This window comes from Anolis sagrei, chromosome 1 (genome assembly GCF_037176765.1).
Source record: "Anolis sagrei isolate rAnoSag1 chromosome 1, rAnoSag1.mat, whole genome shotgun sequence".
Classification (NCBI taxonomy): Eukaryota; Metazoa; Chordata; class Lepidosauria; order Squamata; family Dactyloidae; genus Anolis; species Anolis sagrei.
This window is the reverse complement of record NC_090021.1, coordinates 228,845,242-228,861,606: the sequence shown is the minus strand read 5'-3', so window position 1 is coordinate 228,861,606 and position 16,365 is coordinate 228,845,242. Positions and strand designations below refer to the sequence as shown.

General features: G+C 41.1%; 1 protein-coding gene across 2 annotated transcripts in view; it reads right to left on the bottom strand.

The window, feature by feature from the left end:
• Nucleotides 1–16,365, bottom strand: part of SLC11A1 (solute carrier family 11 member 1) — a 37,818-nt gene that overhangs the window by 9,282 nt on the left and 12,171 nt on the right. For both annotated transcript variants that reach the window (XM_067460561.1, XM_060773531.2), the window contains exons 4-13: nucleotides 15,343–15,464; nucleotides 13,542–13,664; nucleotides 12,603–12,722; nucleotides 11,633–11,739; nucleotides 9,860–9,930; nucleotides 9,421–9,488; nucleotides 6,697–6,852; nucleotides 4,245–4,403; nucleotides 2,265–2,363; nucleotides 806–925 (exon numbers count right to left, since the gene is read on the bottom strand). In XM_067460561.1, coding sequence (XP_067316662.1) covers nucleotides 806–925; nucleotides 2,265–2,363; nucleotides 4,245–4,403; nucleotides 6,697–6,852; nucleotides 9,421–9,488; nucleotides 9,860–9,930; nucleotides 11,633–11,739; nucleotides 12,603–12,722; nucleotides 13,542–13,664; nucleotides 15,343–15,464 — 1,145 coding nt within the window. The remainder of the gene's footprint in view (nucleotides 1–805; nucleotides 926–2,264; nucleotides 2,364–4,244; nucleotides 4,404–6,696; nucleotides 6,853–9,420; nucleotides 9,489–9,859; nucleotides 9,931–11,632; nucleotides 11,740–12,602; nucleotides 12,723–13,541; nucleotides 13,665–15,342; nucleotides 15,465–16,365) is intronic.

Genomic DNA, 16,365 nt, shown 5'->3' with positions numbered 1-16,365 from the left:
CACTTAACTAAAATGAGTGGGATGATGTTTAGAACAGTTTCTTTAGGTTTTTTTGTAAGATGCAAAGGAACAAAGTCACACGAAGAGAAAGAGGACTATAAAAGGGCAAAGAGCAAAAATAGAAGCTGAGAATAGAGTACACTGTAGCTCAGTGAAAGGGCCTCTACTTTGCAAATGGAGCACAGAAATGTTATACTGGTCTGGAAGATACTGGGAGTTGGCATTAAAAAAGTAACTTTTCTGTTTGCATGCAGAACATCCCAGATTCAATTCCTGCAACCTTTGTTAGGGTAGGAAAAAGATATTTGCCTGATATCTAGATGGGTTGCTGCCAAGCAGAGAAAACAACACAGAACTAAATGGACTAATTGATTTGATTTGATATAAGGCAGCTGGGATCCAACAGATTTAGTTACATTGGTGCTGATCTAAGGCCCCTTCTACATTGCTATATAATCCAGATTAACAAAGCAGATTATCTGCTTTGAACTGGATTATATGGCAAGGTAGACTCCTATAATCCACTTCAAGGCAGTTCAAATCCAGAACTGGATTATAGGAGTCTACACTGCCATATAATCCAGTTCAAAGCAGATAATCTGGATTTATATGGCAGTGTAGAGGGGCTTCCAACACATAGTGCAGCTAGGCCAAGGATAGGCAGTGACGTGGCCATCACGAGTCTTGGAATATACAGCCCATCAACTCCAACCACAATCGTAGGTGATGGGAGCTGGACTCCACTAATCTAGAGGGTGCTTGGCTGCCAACTCCGATACAGGAAGAATCCACCACAGTTTCTCACCTCCATAACAAACTGTCCAGCATATGTCCCAGTCATGGTTGAACTTTGACCAGCTGCAAGGATTCCAATAGCCCAAATGTAGAGTGCAATGGGCCCAAAGTAACAGCCCAAGATGATTCCCTGGGGAGGAAAAAGCCAAAATCAGTGCTTATAGGCAGCTAAGCATGGATATTGCTCACACAAGTTAGCCCCCCATGAGTGCTGGTAGTTACTTCTCCTGTCCTTCTGTGCACTTTCATGGAAGTAATGTGAATATCAGCATCTTTTTAAAATAATAGTTTAATGATGATGATGATGATGATCTTTATTTATAGACTGCCCTATCTCCCCGAAGGGACTCAGGGCGGTTTCCAACATATATGGCAAACATTCAATGCCAAAAGAAAACCATACAGTTTGATTCTATGTGGAACTCTCCACATACAGACTACCACCAACTAATGTCAGCTATTCTTTCCTGAATTTTTCCTAATTAAAAGCTAATAACTTTGCCCTAAATAAGATCTGGACTATTTTTCTTTGTAGCACTTATGGTTATTTTGCAAGGAATAGGTCACTTTGAATTTAATAAGAGGGTGATCCCTATATTTTCTTTAAAAAATGCAAAAAGTGAATTCCTCCCATCAAAACCATCCACTTCTCTGTCATTGTGAGAATTTCAGAGTTTAGTTTCAGGTAGTCAATAATCGAGAATGCCTATATACAAATGTGCAAGAAAAGTTGTGATTTTTTTAAAAAAAGAAGTGGCTTGGTACCATTTCAAAGAAGGTGGCAAAAGGAGGTGCCTCCTAGAGCTATCCTATAGGCAGCCTTGATTACTTCTTAATATATTGCCTTAATAGATTGCCTCCTTAACAGTATAATGATTGTGTTGTTGAAGGCTTTCATGCTGGAATCACTTGGTTGCTGTGAGTTTTCTGGGTTGTATGGCCATGTTCCAGAAGCATTCTTTCCTGACGTTTCACTCACATCTATGGCAGGCATCCTCAGAGGTTGTGAAGTCTGTTGTAAACAATCAGGGCCAGCCAACATCTCCTAACAAAGGATTCCCCCAGGCAGGGAGCAGCCAGGCTTGGAAGCTGCAAGGCTATTCAATGCTAACCGAGGTGGCCAGTTGCAACATTCACACTTGCCTCAAGCAGACAAGACTTCTTTCTCCCACCCTGGACATTCCACAAATATATAAGCCTCACTTGTCTAGTTTCCAAAAGACCCCCGAACCTCTGAGGATGCCTGCCATAGATGTGGGTGAAAAGTCAGAAGAGAATGCTTCTGAAACATGGCCATACAGCCCAGAAAACTCACAGCAACCCAATATAATGATTATTGTGTACATTCACCACCCAAAAAGGAAGAGTAGCAATTGAAAGCTCACCTGTGGGTATTATTCAACTACATGTGCATTGCATCCAACAGCAATATTGCTAGAGGGAATAGGCATGATTCTGCTGGGACTTACCCCTTGGAAAATGTCCACCGAGACTGTATTGTTGTCATCAGGAAAATTTGGGAAAATACTGTGGTTGGAGAACATGCTTTGGTTGGCACAGACATCATGCTGGAATGCATGGGGAAATGGATTAAGAAGAAACAAACACAACATGCATCAGTACCTTAAATAATAATAACAATAAACTTTATTTCTACCACGCCACCATCTCCCCGATGGGGACTCAGAGCGGCTTACATGGGGCCAAGCCCAGACAACATAATACAGCAATAAAATCAAAACATATACAACAGACAACAACAACATTATCAAAATGACATTAAAAATAATAATAAAATAAAAGAATATAATAAAATAAAAATTCCAATAGACACAATCACAATAGAGATGACAATGGGCGGGCCACATATTCTGAATAAAAAACCAATTAACAGACTATGATGAGATAAAATAGGAGCAGGATGTTTAAATGTTTAAATTAAACAGTTAATCACTTCAAACCAATCCCTTCTTATTCAAAGCCAATGACTTCTTTTTTCTTGAATGATGCACTGATCCAGAAATAAATCAATCTCAGAAACACATACTGGAGATCTCCCAGCTCTTCGACTCATCATCAGAGCGAGTGAAAGTCCAACTGGTCTACAGCTAGCATTTCCATTTTAAAACTTTTATTAATACACTATTAGTTTAAAGAAGTTGGGAGTATCAGGATGTCCCCTGTAGACAGTTGATGATTGTTTAACCAGGGGGCACATGGATTTTTTTTTTTTTTACAAAGGAGTGTATGAAAGGTTTTTATTATATTTTGGCCTAATCCTTTTCCCTTTAGCTTAAAGCAAGTGTTGTCATACTGCAACCCTAGCCATTATAGCTAATGGAGGAAATGCTGGAAGTTGTAGTACAAAATATCAAGAGGGCCTCATGATTTCCAGTACTACTGCAGACTATTTTTGGATCTTAAAATGTTACCGAAACGGTGTGAAATACTGAAACTGTGTGTAATACCGAAACCATGTTTAATGAAGTATATTCCTTTTTTAAAAAATGCATTTGTCAACATTTTTCAAGATATGTATGTATTGCACTTTTATGTTCCCTGACATCCAGGGTCCGTGACTTGGGACCCTTCCATACAACCATGTAACCTAGAATAAAAAGGCAGAAAACCCCACAATATCTGCTTTGAACTGGAATATTAGAGTCCACACTGTCATATATCTCAGTCCAAAGCAGATAATGTGGGATTTTATTCAGTTGTGTGGACGGAGCCTTGGATCAGTTCTATCCAGGGTCACAGGGCCACTGTGCTATTGATAAGGAAATTTTCATTTGGGTGACCTTTATGTTTTTATGAATTGTGTACTGAAAAGAAGTCCAACATTGCTCAGGGCTGAGCCTGGTTCCATTGCTGCTTCAAGGATAGGAAAAGATGGTGGTCTCCTGTACCCAGTATAGATGGTAAATAGAATAGGAGTTCTGTTGTACTTCAGCACTGGCATCTGGACAGCATCCCCCTGCACCAGACTGAGGATAGTTTGAAAGAAACAAGCCAAGTTGGACAATCCACACAGGAGTCTGTCCCGTGAGGCAGTCTAAGAGGGCATTCTCACTTTGCCTAATGGTAGGGTCAGTGTTGGGTATAAAAAGTCACACCTGCCGGCCTCTCTCATTTTCACTTTTCATGGCATCTGCTCATCCAAGTGCTTCTCTGCTGTTTTTAAATTTTCTGTTATCACACCATTATTAGTAGTCAAGTGCTTTGTCCTCAGAGTTCGATGGGCCAAGCTAAGCAAAGAGAAAGAACTTGGCCAGTCCCTGCTTGGCTAAAACTTTTGCTTTTCCCTCTTCTAACTAGGAAAGAAACAAAAGGAAAGCAGAAGAAGAACCCATTACCATATATGGTGGGATAGGAACCTTTGGTCCTTAAACCCAAACTGAGATGAACCTGTGAGCCGCCTATTGAATGACAGCCTGGCATTTACTCACCACATCCTTGTTCTGTTTGTGAAAGAAGGCCTGTCCAAAGACTGCCATGACGAAGAGATTTATGAGGAAGGAGACAAAGAGTGCAATGGTAGATTCAATAAGGAAGTACTTGTTGGCCTCTTTTACTGCCTTCTTGTCGGTACGATCCACGTCTCGGGTCTAAAGGAAAATAATAACATATCTTACAGCTCTTTCTGTCATGAATGTGATCTCTGCCATCTTCCCACCCCAATACAGAAGGTTGTGGTTGTGGCTATGACCACATGGGTAGTGTTGTCTGAATCTCTTTTTATAGCAAACCAAACCATAAGCTTAGGTAATGAGAGGAACAGAACTTTTCCTAAAAAGTGATATTTTTACACAGATAACATCTCATGTACATGCCAGTGTTATGGACTGACTGAAAGTCCTTCAATAGACATTCAAAATTTTCCTGCAATGAAACAAGCCATTTTTCACAGCATTGTTTGCTCAGTGCCCTCTTTAAAATCTGGCTGAACATAAAATGCTAACATAGAGAAAAGGGATAAATGTCCTCTAAATGTTTTGCAAATTAAAAAAGGGCTAAAAATGGAGCAAAACAGGCAACTACATTCCAAATGTTTCTCCTAAGGCTAATAGGAGAATAAGAAGGGCATTTGCAGCAGAGGGTCAACAAGGGGGGAGGTGGAAGCAGGGGCATTTCCCCCAGTTTGTCATTTTTAGTCATTTCCTCCAAAAAGTTTCTGCAATCTGATCTAAACCACAAAATGGATGAGTGGGCATTTAGGGGCAGCCTAGGGGAAGCTGTGCTGTCAAGCAGAACTAGGAGATTAACCACTCAGCCCTCTGATTTGGAGGCAACGTAGTTAGCAGTTTGAGCATTTGACCACAGTTCTGGAGACTATGGATTGAATCCCTACTCAGCCATGAAACCCACTGAGTGCTAACAGGGCGGTTCCACACAGCCCTTTAACCCAAGAGCAATAGTGTTTTAAAAACACAATTGTTCCTGGGTTCTAGACCTCCACCCCCCACCAGAAAGGGCTCCAGGGGACCAAGAAACCCAAGACAGATGTATAGATGGGCATCAGAAATTGCACAGTGCAATCTCTGGTCCCATCAACACAGCCCCTGCACCTGGAAAGACCTGGGTCTTCTGAAAGACCCAGGTCTTTCCAGCAGACAAATTACCTAGGCACAAAGCAGGGTTTTCCTGCTTTGTGCTGAAACCATTCAATTTTCTCTGAAACAGCATTTTATTTATTTATTTGTTTATTTATTTATTTCATATATTTATATCCCGTCCTTCTCTCCACAAGGGGACTCAGCGCAGCCTCACATGAGCATCAGAGGATGCTAACAGCATAAATACCATAAAAATTAAAAATCACAATAAAATCATTTTAAAACATTGTACATCATCATCATTGAAATTTAACAATAAATTAATAGATTAACGTGCCAGTAAAACCAAGCCGAGCCGGGAGAATCCATATCTGGACGTCCCAGGGGAAAATGTAAGAGGGTGCATACTTTATGCGCTGTCTGGATGTGCCCTCAGACAAGACATACTCTCTCAACCTCAGAGGAAGGCCAAGATAAACCTCCTCTGAACAAAAGTTGCCAAGAAAACCCCATGATAGGTTTCCCTTAGAGTCACCATAAATTGGAAACCATGTGAAGGCACACAACAATCACAACCTCTCATTTGGATAATTTCCCGCAGAAATGAAATTTGTTCTTATATTTGTGATCATGCACCCTTATTTTGAAGACTCAGTAGTAAAACCCAGGGTTTTCTTGCAGAATGACTCAGGTTTAGTCCCTGCCACTGCCACCTCGTTCCTACAAGGAGGAACCAACTGGGGTGGGAGTTGGTCTTGAGCAGTTCAACGGCTGACCTAAACATTTGAACATTCCTTTCGTTCAATTGTTTCTGAGATCACACTCAGCTCTAATGTAGCTTTGTTCATTGTTTCCAAATGTCGAGAGAGTTGTTTCATGTCTCTCCCATGCCACTTTAATTGGGGGTTGAGTGCCCAAAAGATGCATTATTCCTGGATCTAATGAGCAACATGAAGATACGGTTGGGACAGGGTGCAAAAAATGGGCATCTATTTCATAGTAAAACCAGTCAGCGGCAGTTCTAGCTTGCCAAGTCTAGAAAATCATTTCTAGCAAAAGAATGTGAACTTGAACCTGAACTAAAAACAAATTTAACACCAGTTTGTCCTTCTGTGGGCTGCTTTAGACTTGTTGTGAGAATAAGGGAAGGGCATTTCTGGATGTCATTTTGCATTCACCAAATGAGTTAGCATGTAACTATAACTAAAAGATAATGTTCCCATTAGTCACAGCCTCTACTAACAATCTTGAAGACAGATTTGAAGACATCAAAAGCGTTCTTTCACCCAAAACTGGGAAGAAGAGAAATGTGCTCAGGAATGCAGTTCCTGTGCCAGATACTGACCTTGACAAGGGAGGAGTGCAAATAGATGTTATGGGGCATGATGATGGCTCCAACAATACCCACAGCCTGAAGAAGCTCCTCATGCCCACAGCCCTTGCAGTAGGGCAGGAACATCCCTTTTACCACCTCTTTCTGGTTGGGACTCACCACCACATACTGAAGGAGGAAGAAGGATGAGAAGTCAGTCAAAGAAGAGTGAGACATACATTCCTTTCACTTGGAATAATGTCTAATTGAAACCTCTCTGATACTCTTCTTTATAATTTATTTCTCCAAAATATCTGCATCTAAAGAAAGGGGATGCCCATAACTACAAGAAAATCTGGAGCTTGGAATAGGGGAGATGTAAAATAGAAGAGAGAAATTCAGGAGGAACCAGGACAAACAAGAGATGAACATTTTTATGACAGACCATGCAGACATGGGAAAGGTTTCACAATAGAGAGAAGAGGAAATCTAAAGAGCCCAATACAGAAAACATGGGAGGCAAAAATGGCTGCAAAGCTATCTTGAACATGCTAGAAGGATGTAGGAGTGTGCTGTATTACAAATGAATACCACAATTACTGTACATGGCACAGTTGCATCTAAAGTAAGAAGGTACATAGAACGAATGTATCCAGGTCCTTAGCTGAGGTCCTTCATCAGGAATTTTAAACTCACATCTGGTGTTTTAATCTTTGTTCTGTATATTTTAATATGTATTATATAGAAATACATTTAAATTTAATATGCATATTTAATAGAATATCTAAGGGCCTTCCACACAGCTGAATAAAACCCTACATTTTCTGCTTTGAACTGGAATATATGGCAGTGTGAACTCAGACAGTCCAGATGTTGTGGGATTTTCTGCATTGATATTCTGGGTTATATGGCTGTGTGGAAGGGCTCTAAGACTATTATGCATTTTAGCTATGTTGTAACCTGCCTCAAGCCATGAGAGGTGGGCAAGAAATACTATCATCATCATCATCATCATTATTTTATTTAAAACACAACAAGATCAGTACACAGCAAACAAGATCACTATGCTGGCTGTTGCATTGGATCACACGTCGGACACTTCCCAAGTGTCTAGGACTATGTGATGTATCGGCGAATAATTTGTGCAGATCCCAATAGGGCAGCCTTTTGCAGCTGACAGATGGTAATTTTGTCAGCGCCGATTGTGTTCAAGTGCAGGCCAAGGTCTTTAGGCACTGCACCCAGTGTGCTGATTACCACTGGGACCATCTTGTCTTCACAGCTCTTAATATCATAGAAGCAGTTAAGCCCCCCCCCTCCCCCCGCTAATTACAAGGCAGCACTCGATGGTGGGAATTTGTTATTGTTGTTGTTGTTGTTGTTATTATTATTCATACAAATATATTTTCTATAAGAATGTAAGACAAGTGAAGCTAGGCAAGACCAAGGAGATATCTTAGTTCACTCAATGCCTAGTTAATTCCCCTGGGAAACCCACCATAGGGCATAAGTGCAATCACATTCTTCAGTTTGTAATCCACAGCAACAGATATACAGAGGTATACCACTTCCAATAGGGGAAGTAATAGATAGTCATCAAAACTAATATCCATGTACAGCCCTACTCTTCATGAATGTATATTACAGCCTTTACCAGTATGCAGTTATCAATACATTTAGTGTCAGTGAACTGCAGAGTTTAACTTTGGAATGAAGACCTTGGGCCCTTCCATCCAGCCATATAACCCAGAATTTCAAGGCAGATACAATATCTGCTTTGAACCAGGTTATCTGAGTCCACACTACCATATAATCCAGTCCACATGTGGGATTTTATACAGCTGTATGGAAGGGGCCCTAGTTTCTTGTATTTGTCCTCCCCTCTTCCCTGTTTCAGTAGATGGTCCCAGGTTTATGCAGTATTATGATAAAAGCAGAAAATACTGCATTGGGCACCGAGGGCCCTTCCAGACAGGCCCTATATCCTAGGATCTGATCCCAGGTTTTCTGTTTATCCCAGATTATCTGGCAGTGCAGACTAATCTAATCCAGTTTAAAGCAGAAAACCTGGGATCAGGGCCTGTCTGGAAGGGCCCTGAGTCTCCAATAAAAGTACGAGTTTCTGAATCCCCAATGAAACCATGAGTTTTCTTGTTATTAGATGTGCTGGTGACCATTGTTCCAGAGTGATTATCTAAAAAGTTATTCAAATTAATGGAATGTCAGTGCATTATTCATTGTCATCCTTGATAACTAATTGGAGCATCATCCACAAGAAGTTATATTAATACACCTCTGTATACCAGATTGCAGAGGCAAATTATTTTTATTGTTTTAATTGTTTTTACGGGTTTATGGCTATTCCTGCCGATAATATTGATTGTTTACGTTAATTGTTATCAGTGTTATAATTACTGTTGTTATTGATGTTATGTTTTTGATATTATGTTGTTGTAATACAGGCATCGAATTGTGCCTTGTGTGTGTAAGCCGCCCTGAGTCCCCCCGGGTGAGAAGGGCGGGGTATAAGCAACCGTAATAAATAAATAAAATAATAAATAATACATACAATTGGGTGGGGAAGGTGACTACGACTTTCACATTCTGCGTAGAATGTGAGCAATGGGCCCTGCTGTGGAAGCAGCTAACAGAGTTTCTCTTTGTTGCTTTGCCTATGTCCAAAGGAATCAGGACCAGGAGAGAATGGAGGATGGAGGGGAAAGGAATTGGGTACTATGGGAGTGTGCAGGAATTTACCTCATAGCCGAATGTCACTGCCATGATTGTGATGAGGAGACCGAAAAAGGCCTCCAGTTTCCTGAGACCTAAGAGGGAAGGAACAGAGGCGCTTGGTCATTGCAGGAGGAACTGGAATTCAAGGCTGCTTCAGATATGTTTAAGAAATTAGCTTAGGTGCATCTTTGGGCCCACCTACACTGCCATATAATCTGGGTTCTGAAAGTAGATTATCTGATTTAAACTGGATTATATGGCAGTGTAGACTCATATAAGCCAGTTTAAAGCAGAAAATCTGCATTCCAAAACTGGATTATATGGTCAGTGTAGGGGAGCCCTTATTGTGCAATGCCTTTGGGCACTGTCTAAGCAATTTCTATGTAGCACAATCACCTCCGGACATTTCAAGAGATGAACTCAATCTCATGCATTTTTATCTTTCCCCACATCATATGCCTACCATATTTATCCAAGAAGAGAAAGAAGAAAGTGTCCACAATTGTGATCAAGACTCCACCCCACAAAGGAATACTGCAAAAGGAAAATCACAGGTGGTATTCAATTAATAAAGCAAATAGTTGTATGAAGTACACATACACACACATATCCCTGGTGTCTTCTTACAGTACTATAGGAAGTCAATGCTCTGCAGCTGTTGTAGTCCAGCAAGCATCAGAGGATTTTTCTGACATTTTAGAGGATGATAGGGATGATGAGTTTCAAAGTGAGGAGTCTGTGTGTGATTGGAGACAATTGCAGGCAGATGAGGCCAAGAATTACAGGCAGATTCCTGTCCTCATTCCCAAGCAACGGGAAAAATGAAAGTGACCATTCCCTCGAGAAAAGGCCTTGGGCAGATGAGGAGTTTTCCCGGGAAACTAGATTAGGCCTGAGAATGCAGGGAGTGAAAAACAGGCAAATTTAGATATTCTGAGAGGCTCAGAGATAAGACCCTGAAGTCCACATGTGTCCAGCTTGATGTCATGGGTGTCTTAGAGGGCTTAAAGTAAATGGTTTGATTTCAGGCCTCTCAGAGGAGACAACGTTGTTATATGTCTCTGCTCTCAAGTTCTTGATTCAAGCATTCTCAAGTTTCCTGTTCTTGTTCATGCCTTTGTTTCCTTGAAGAGTTTACCTTGGAAAAGTTCCTGTTTTCATGTTGATGGATTTATGTTTGGAGTACTGCTGTGGATTTTGGTTTCCTTGGCTTTATGTTCCTTGTCATTTGTGGATTAATGCTATTTTATATTTTATATTTCACTGATCCTTTTGGAATTGCCCTTTCCCCCTTTTTATCCGCTTTCTTTAATAAACATTTTTAGATAGAATTACTGGAGACTGGTGTGGTGCTGGGTGAAAAGGTGTTCCAGTGTTTGAGTGCAGCCGTGGTTTTGAACAAATATGGCGTTCTTAAGGGGAAAATGCCACTTTTCTTTGTGTCCAGGGTTTTGTGTCAGACTCTGAGTTGCCCATTTTTGACTCGGCTTTTAAAAAAAATAGTACCCTAAAAAAATGGGTGGCAACTCTGTCAAGAGACAAACAAAATTGGTAAAAACTATAAAGGATGCTGTGGGCTCTTAAAATTTAAGGGATCATACAACACTCACTTTAATATTGGCTCATGAACTCAGTATTGCATATATTGAGTTTATTAAAGGTTTCAAGTAGGATTTTCCCCATCTCTATCTGGAAGGGCTCAAGGATTATTCCTTTGCTAGGTTACTACAGAAATTTGTGTCCTCTGTTTCTGTAATTGATTTAGCTAATCTGAGATGCATGATAAGGCAAGTACCATAATGACTCCAGGACAGAGGAAACACCCCACAACTCATTCAGACCAATCTGTAAGGGTACTGACAGTATAAAGGGTGGAGAAATTATGCCTAATCTTCAAAGGAAGACACAAAATGGCAAAGGTTTACATCCACTCGTGTTTCTCCATTATTTGCCAACATCTTCCAGTTTGAAGAAGCTAAATTATTTGATCTAGTGCAGTGGTTCTCAACCTGTGGGTCCCCAGATATTTTGGCCTTCATCTCCCAGAAATCCTAGCAGCTGGTAAACTGGCTGGGATTTCTGGGAGTTGGAGACCAAAACACTTGGGGACCCACAGGTTGAGAACCACTGATCTAGTGGAAAGTGGGTTTAATAGGCAGCAATTTCTGTGAGACCTTCCTGCACTTGTGCCTCCTGCCCCCCTTCACATCTGGTCATGGAAGAAAGAGGATCTTACCGTCCAGCTGAGAGAAGATTGAAAGCAATTGCTGTCCCAATCACTTCCTGCATGTCAGAGCCAATGATGGCAATTTCTATCATGATCCAGAGCAGCACACGTGGCACCTGCAGTCAACAGGAATGTGAACATTTTTAAAGAAGACAATGGCAATGAATTTATTTCTCCAACATAATGAGTTCAGTAACTGCAATGACTAATCCACATTCAATGTGTTGCCACTTGACTGAACACATTATTTAACTTCATGAATAATATTGTGTTTGAGGCACTGTCTGCTAGGTTCTATTTATAATATTTTACTTGCCATATCATGGATTCTGCATCAAAGGATTCAATTATCAATGGTTTAAAAATATTTTTTTAAAAAAATTAAAAAACAAATCTTGATTTTGCCTTTTATATAAGGGACACCATTTTACTACATCACTGTATGCAACAGGTCTTGAGCAACTTCAGATTTTGTTGTCCACCGGTGATTTGGGAACCAAACCGTAGCAGATACCACTGTATTCATTTCTAGCAGATACAATATAATTTAGTTTTGCTCTTTAGAGGACAACTTTAGAGGTCAAATAATGGGGTAGTAATGGCCTGTCTCTTACCTGCTTCTCCTGAACTCCTTGGCTATTCATCTCTATTAAAAGATAAAGCTGTGTATGCCTCATAATCTGTTCTGCACATTTCAATCGGCTGCTATCTCTGCTTTGTGTGTGTGTGTGTCAGGAGCAACTTGAGAAACTCTGCTGTGGTGGGGGTACACAACCCCCTGAAAGTGCTGAAATATGTTTTCACTTCTACTCCAACTGGTCCCACATGCCAAGAAGCAAAATCTCTTGGGGGCAACATTTATGAGAGGAAGACTTCAATGCATATGCAAGGAGGTGCTAAATGAAGAGTTTCCTCCTTTCATAGGAAGGTGGTAAACTTCACAGATCAAATATCACAGCCTGTTGCACGCTGTACTCACCTTGGGGTAGTAGTAATGGCATATCTCTCCCAGGTCCTTGCCTGTCACTACCCCAAGCCGGATGGCCAGTCGTTGGCAGAGCAGCCCCAGGATTGTGGCCCAGAGCAAGACCCAAAGGAGCTGAGAAGGAAAAGGGATACATGACAATTGCAAACATGACTGCAAGGTACAAACCCAACTTTCTCCAAAATGTTAGCTTAGCATGGCTGATGGGCTACCTATGATGAATAGAAACAGTGACACCAATCTTGCCAAGCTCATTTGAATCCAGAGGTCAAAGAGCAACAGTGAGTTCAGTGATGAAAGGCAATCTCCTATCTAATTTCCCCAACTGCCGCTTCAGTTTGCTTTTGTATATACAATGGAGGCAGCACTATGTTGTTACTTCTCTCACTTAGTGAAATGCCTTGTGTTAGCCTCAGGTTAATATGGTGTCTAGGAACTTAGGTGTTTATGAAAGATCCCAAATAGACCAAGAAAGGATTGTTGACCTCATATTGGTGTAGGCCAGTGGTTCCCAACCTGTGATCCGTGGACCACCAGTGGTCCACAAGAACTAAAATATGGTCTGTGGCCTCACTGTTACTACACAGTTGCAATGAGAGTGACTAGTCTTGTGAAACCCTCTTATAGTGCTTAGGCTTATTAAATATGGTTTTTTGTGGGCGAGCAGATGGCAACTACTGGATGGCATATGTTCTGTATCGGAAATTAGAGCTGATGTAATCAATCCAAACCAATTTTCTGAATCAGCAACCCAAATAACCAAACCGAATCTGAAGGTAACCAAAAACTGATTCGTAACCCTTTTGGTACTAATGTTGGAGTAGTCCCTGATGAAAGCGGTCCCTGATCAAGTGATCCCTGGTCAAAAAAAGGTTGGGAACCACTAGAGTAGACTAAACCTCCAGCCAAGTCCAGCCTTACTGACACACTCACCTGGAAGCCAGCAACAGCTCCACACTGTAGGTCTGACTCAATATTTCCTGGGTCCAGATAGGCAATGCTCATGAGGAAGCCAGGCCCAGTGAAGGCCCAGAGCTTCCTAAAACTGAAACCGTGCTGAAGAGGGAAAAAGAAATGTATTAGTTCCTCCACCTGCTTCACAGTCCTTGAGCAATACAACTCTATACCACTTCTCCTCATCCATTTCCTGTAGCACCCTATCCTGTTCTCATACAACGAAAGAATAATAATGTACAGGGAGCTGGCATTAAAAAAAACACCCCACAACAAAAGGTTATTATGTTTGTATGTCTCACTTTAAATCTGAATATTTTATCAAAGGAAATGGTTGATTCTAGCTTTAGAAAGCAAGGATAAACTACCCAAAGAAGACCAAATAATAAAAGGAACAAGAAGTTATATAATAAAAGGAATAAGAAGAAAAGGAAGGGTCTTGCTACTTCAGAATAAGAACTACTGTCAGATTATCAGGCCCAACGTATGCCCTTGTACCTTGTTCATACAAGGTAGAATTGCACCAGTTATGGCTAGTTTTTCATATTATGGTAATTTGTTTTTACATTTATATTCTTGATCAGGGCCCTCTGGTGGCACAGTGGGTTAAACCACTGAGCTGCTGAATTTGCTGACCAAAAAGTTGGCAGTTCGAATCCAGGGAATAGGGTGAGCTCCTGCAGTTAGGCCCAGCTTCTGCTAACATAGGAGTTCGAAAACATGCAAATGTGAGTAGATCAATAAATACCGCTTTTGCAGGAAGATAACGGCGCTCTATGCAGTCATGCTGGCCACATGAGGTGTTTATGGACAACGCTGGCCCTTCGGCTTAGAAATGGAGATGAGCATCAAGCCCTAGAGTCAGACGTGACTAGACTTAATGTCAGGGGAAACCTTTACCTTAACCATTCTTGACAGTTCTTCTTGAGCCTAGGCCAGCATGATCTTCAGGAAAGAATAGAGGGAGTACTAGACCAAAACATCTTGAGGACACTAGATTGTGAAAGGTTGACTTATTTTGATTTGGATCGCTCTGCAGAGCTTTTCAGCTGGTTGTCTTTCTCATCATGGTCTCTTCACAGTGCTCTCTCTTAGTGTGTTTGTGCCTCCAAACTGCCTGTTAACTTATGCTCACCATATAATTTCATAGGGTGTTCTAAAGCAATAAATACTCAGAGGTGGTTTTGCCAGTTCCTTCCTCTAAATATTGCCTACAGCAGCTGCTATTAATTGATGATCTCTCATCCAAGCACTATCCACGTTCCCAGGATCTCCTTCTCATAGAGATGCTGTAGTTGCAGAAAAAGTCATCCTAAAATAATGTCTCTATCCATGGTACTTCTAAAGCACTGGTTCTCAACCTATGGGTTTCCAGGTGTTTTGGTCTACTCCTAGAAATCCCAGCCAGTTTACCAGCTGTTAGGATTTCTGGGAGTTGAAGGCCAAAACATCTGGGGACCCACAGGTTGAGAACCAGTGTTCTAAAGAAACCAGTGTGTGCTCAGGGTTTAATAATTGGCAATGCCCCTTTGTTTTGCCAGGGTCTCAAAAACTTCAAGCAGCCTCTACTCTTCCAAATTTATAAACAAAACCTGTTTTCCCAGTCAGTGGAGACACAGCAGGTCAATTTATGTTGCACGAATATGAATCAAAGGGACTACTCTAATCTGCCTTGTTGTCCAGATTAAGTCACTAATGCACCCTTCTGTTGATACTATGTCCTGGCCAAGAGCCCAGTTCCCAGTGCAATCTTCTGTTTCCCTACTATCCACAAACTTACTCCTGCCACATCTGGGATGGCAATCTTCTCATCCAAATAGGTTTGATCTTGGTCTTCCTCATGGTGATTTCTTTCTGATGAACTGGTGGCACCATATGTAGTTTTCCTTTTGATTTCTCTGCCTACGGAGAGGGAAAAACCAAAGGAAAGAAGAGGCCCTCAGTAGCTTTTTGTTGAATGTAGGGAGGGAGGGAATCTTAAAGAAAGTCTTGTTCAGTGGTCGCAGAAACATTTCATCTTACTATGCATGGCATATTTATTTATGTACTGTACTTATATACCGCCTTTCTCAGCCCGAAGATGACTCAGGGTGGTTTACAGGCGGCACAATTCGATGCCCCCAACAACATAAAATACAATTAAAAACATTTAGCATATAAAATATAAAACTATACAAAACCAATAAAAACATAAATCCTCAGCATCTCCTTACTAAAATAATTTTCCAGTCGCATCGTCCAGTCGTTCTGTAGATCTATATTTGTCTGTTACACTGCATTTGCAAATGCTTGCTTGAAAAGCTAGGTTTTAACTTTTTTTACAAAATGTTAGGAGGGAGGAAGCTGATCTAATGTCCCTAGGAAGGGCGTTCCACAGCCGAGGGGCCACCACTGAGAAGGACCCGCAAAGCAGGCGGGACCAAGAGTAGGGCCTCCCCAAATGAGCTTAGAGTCCTAGATGGTTCATAAGGAGAGATACATTCGGACAGGTATTTCAACTAAACAACATCCAGCCATTTAGACCCCTTTCTGCTGCTTACAACCAAAGGTCTGGATGAATACAAATGTCTGCCTGGTTTAAGTACTACCATAAAAAGTACCCAGAGGATTTCAAGTGATCGAGGTGCTTTGCATTTATTGTTTTAGGAACCATTACAACAGCAGAGTGAGATAGGCTAATATAATCAAATCACATTGCAGGTGGTGGGATGCAGAAAGAAATCTGCATTCTTTATTTTCCCTTCCCATTTGCCACTGTTGAGCTTCCCCCAATATGGAAGAGCAGTTAATTTTAAACATGTCC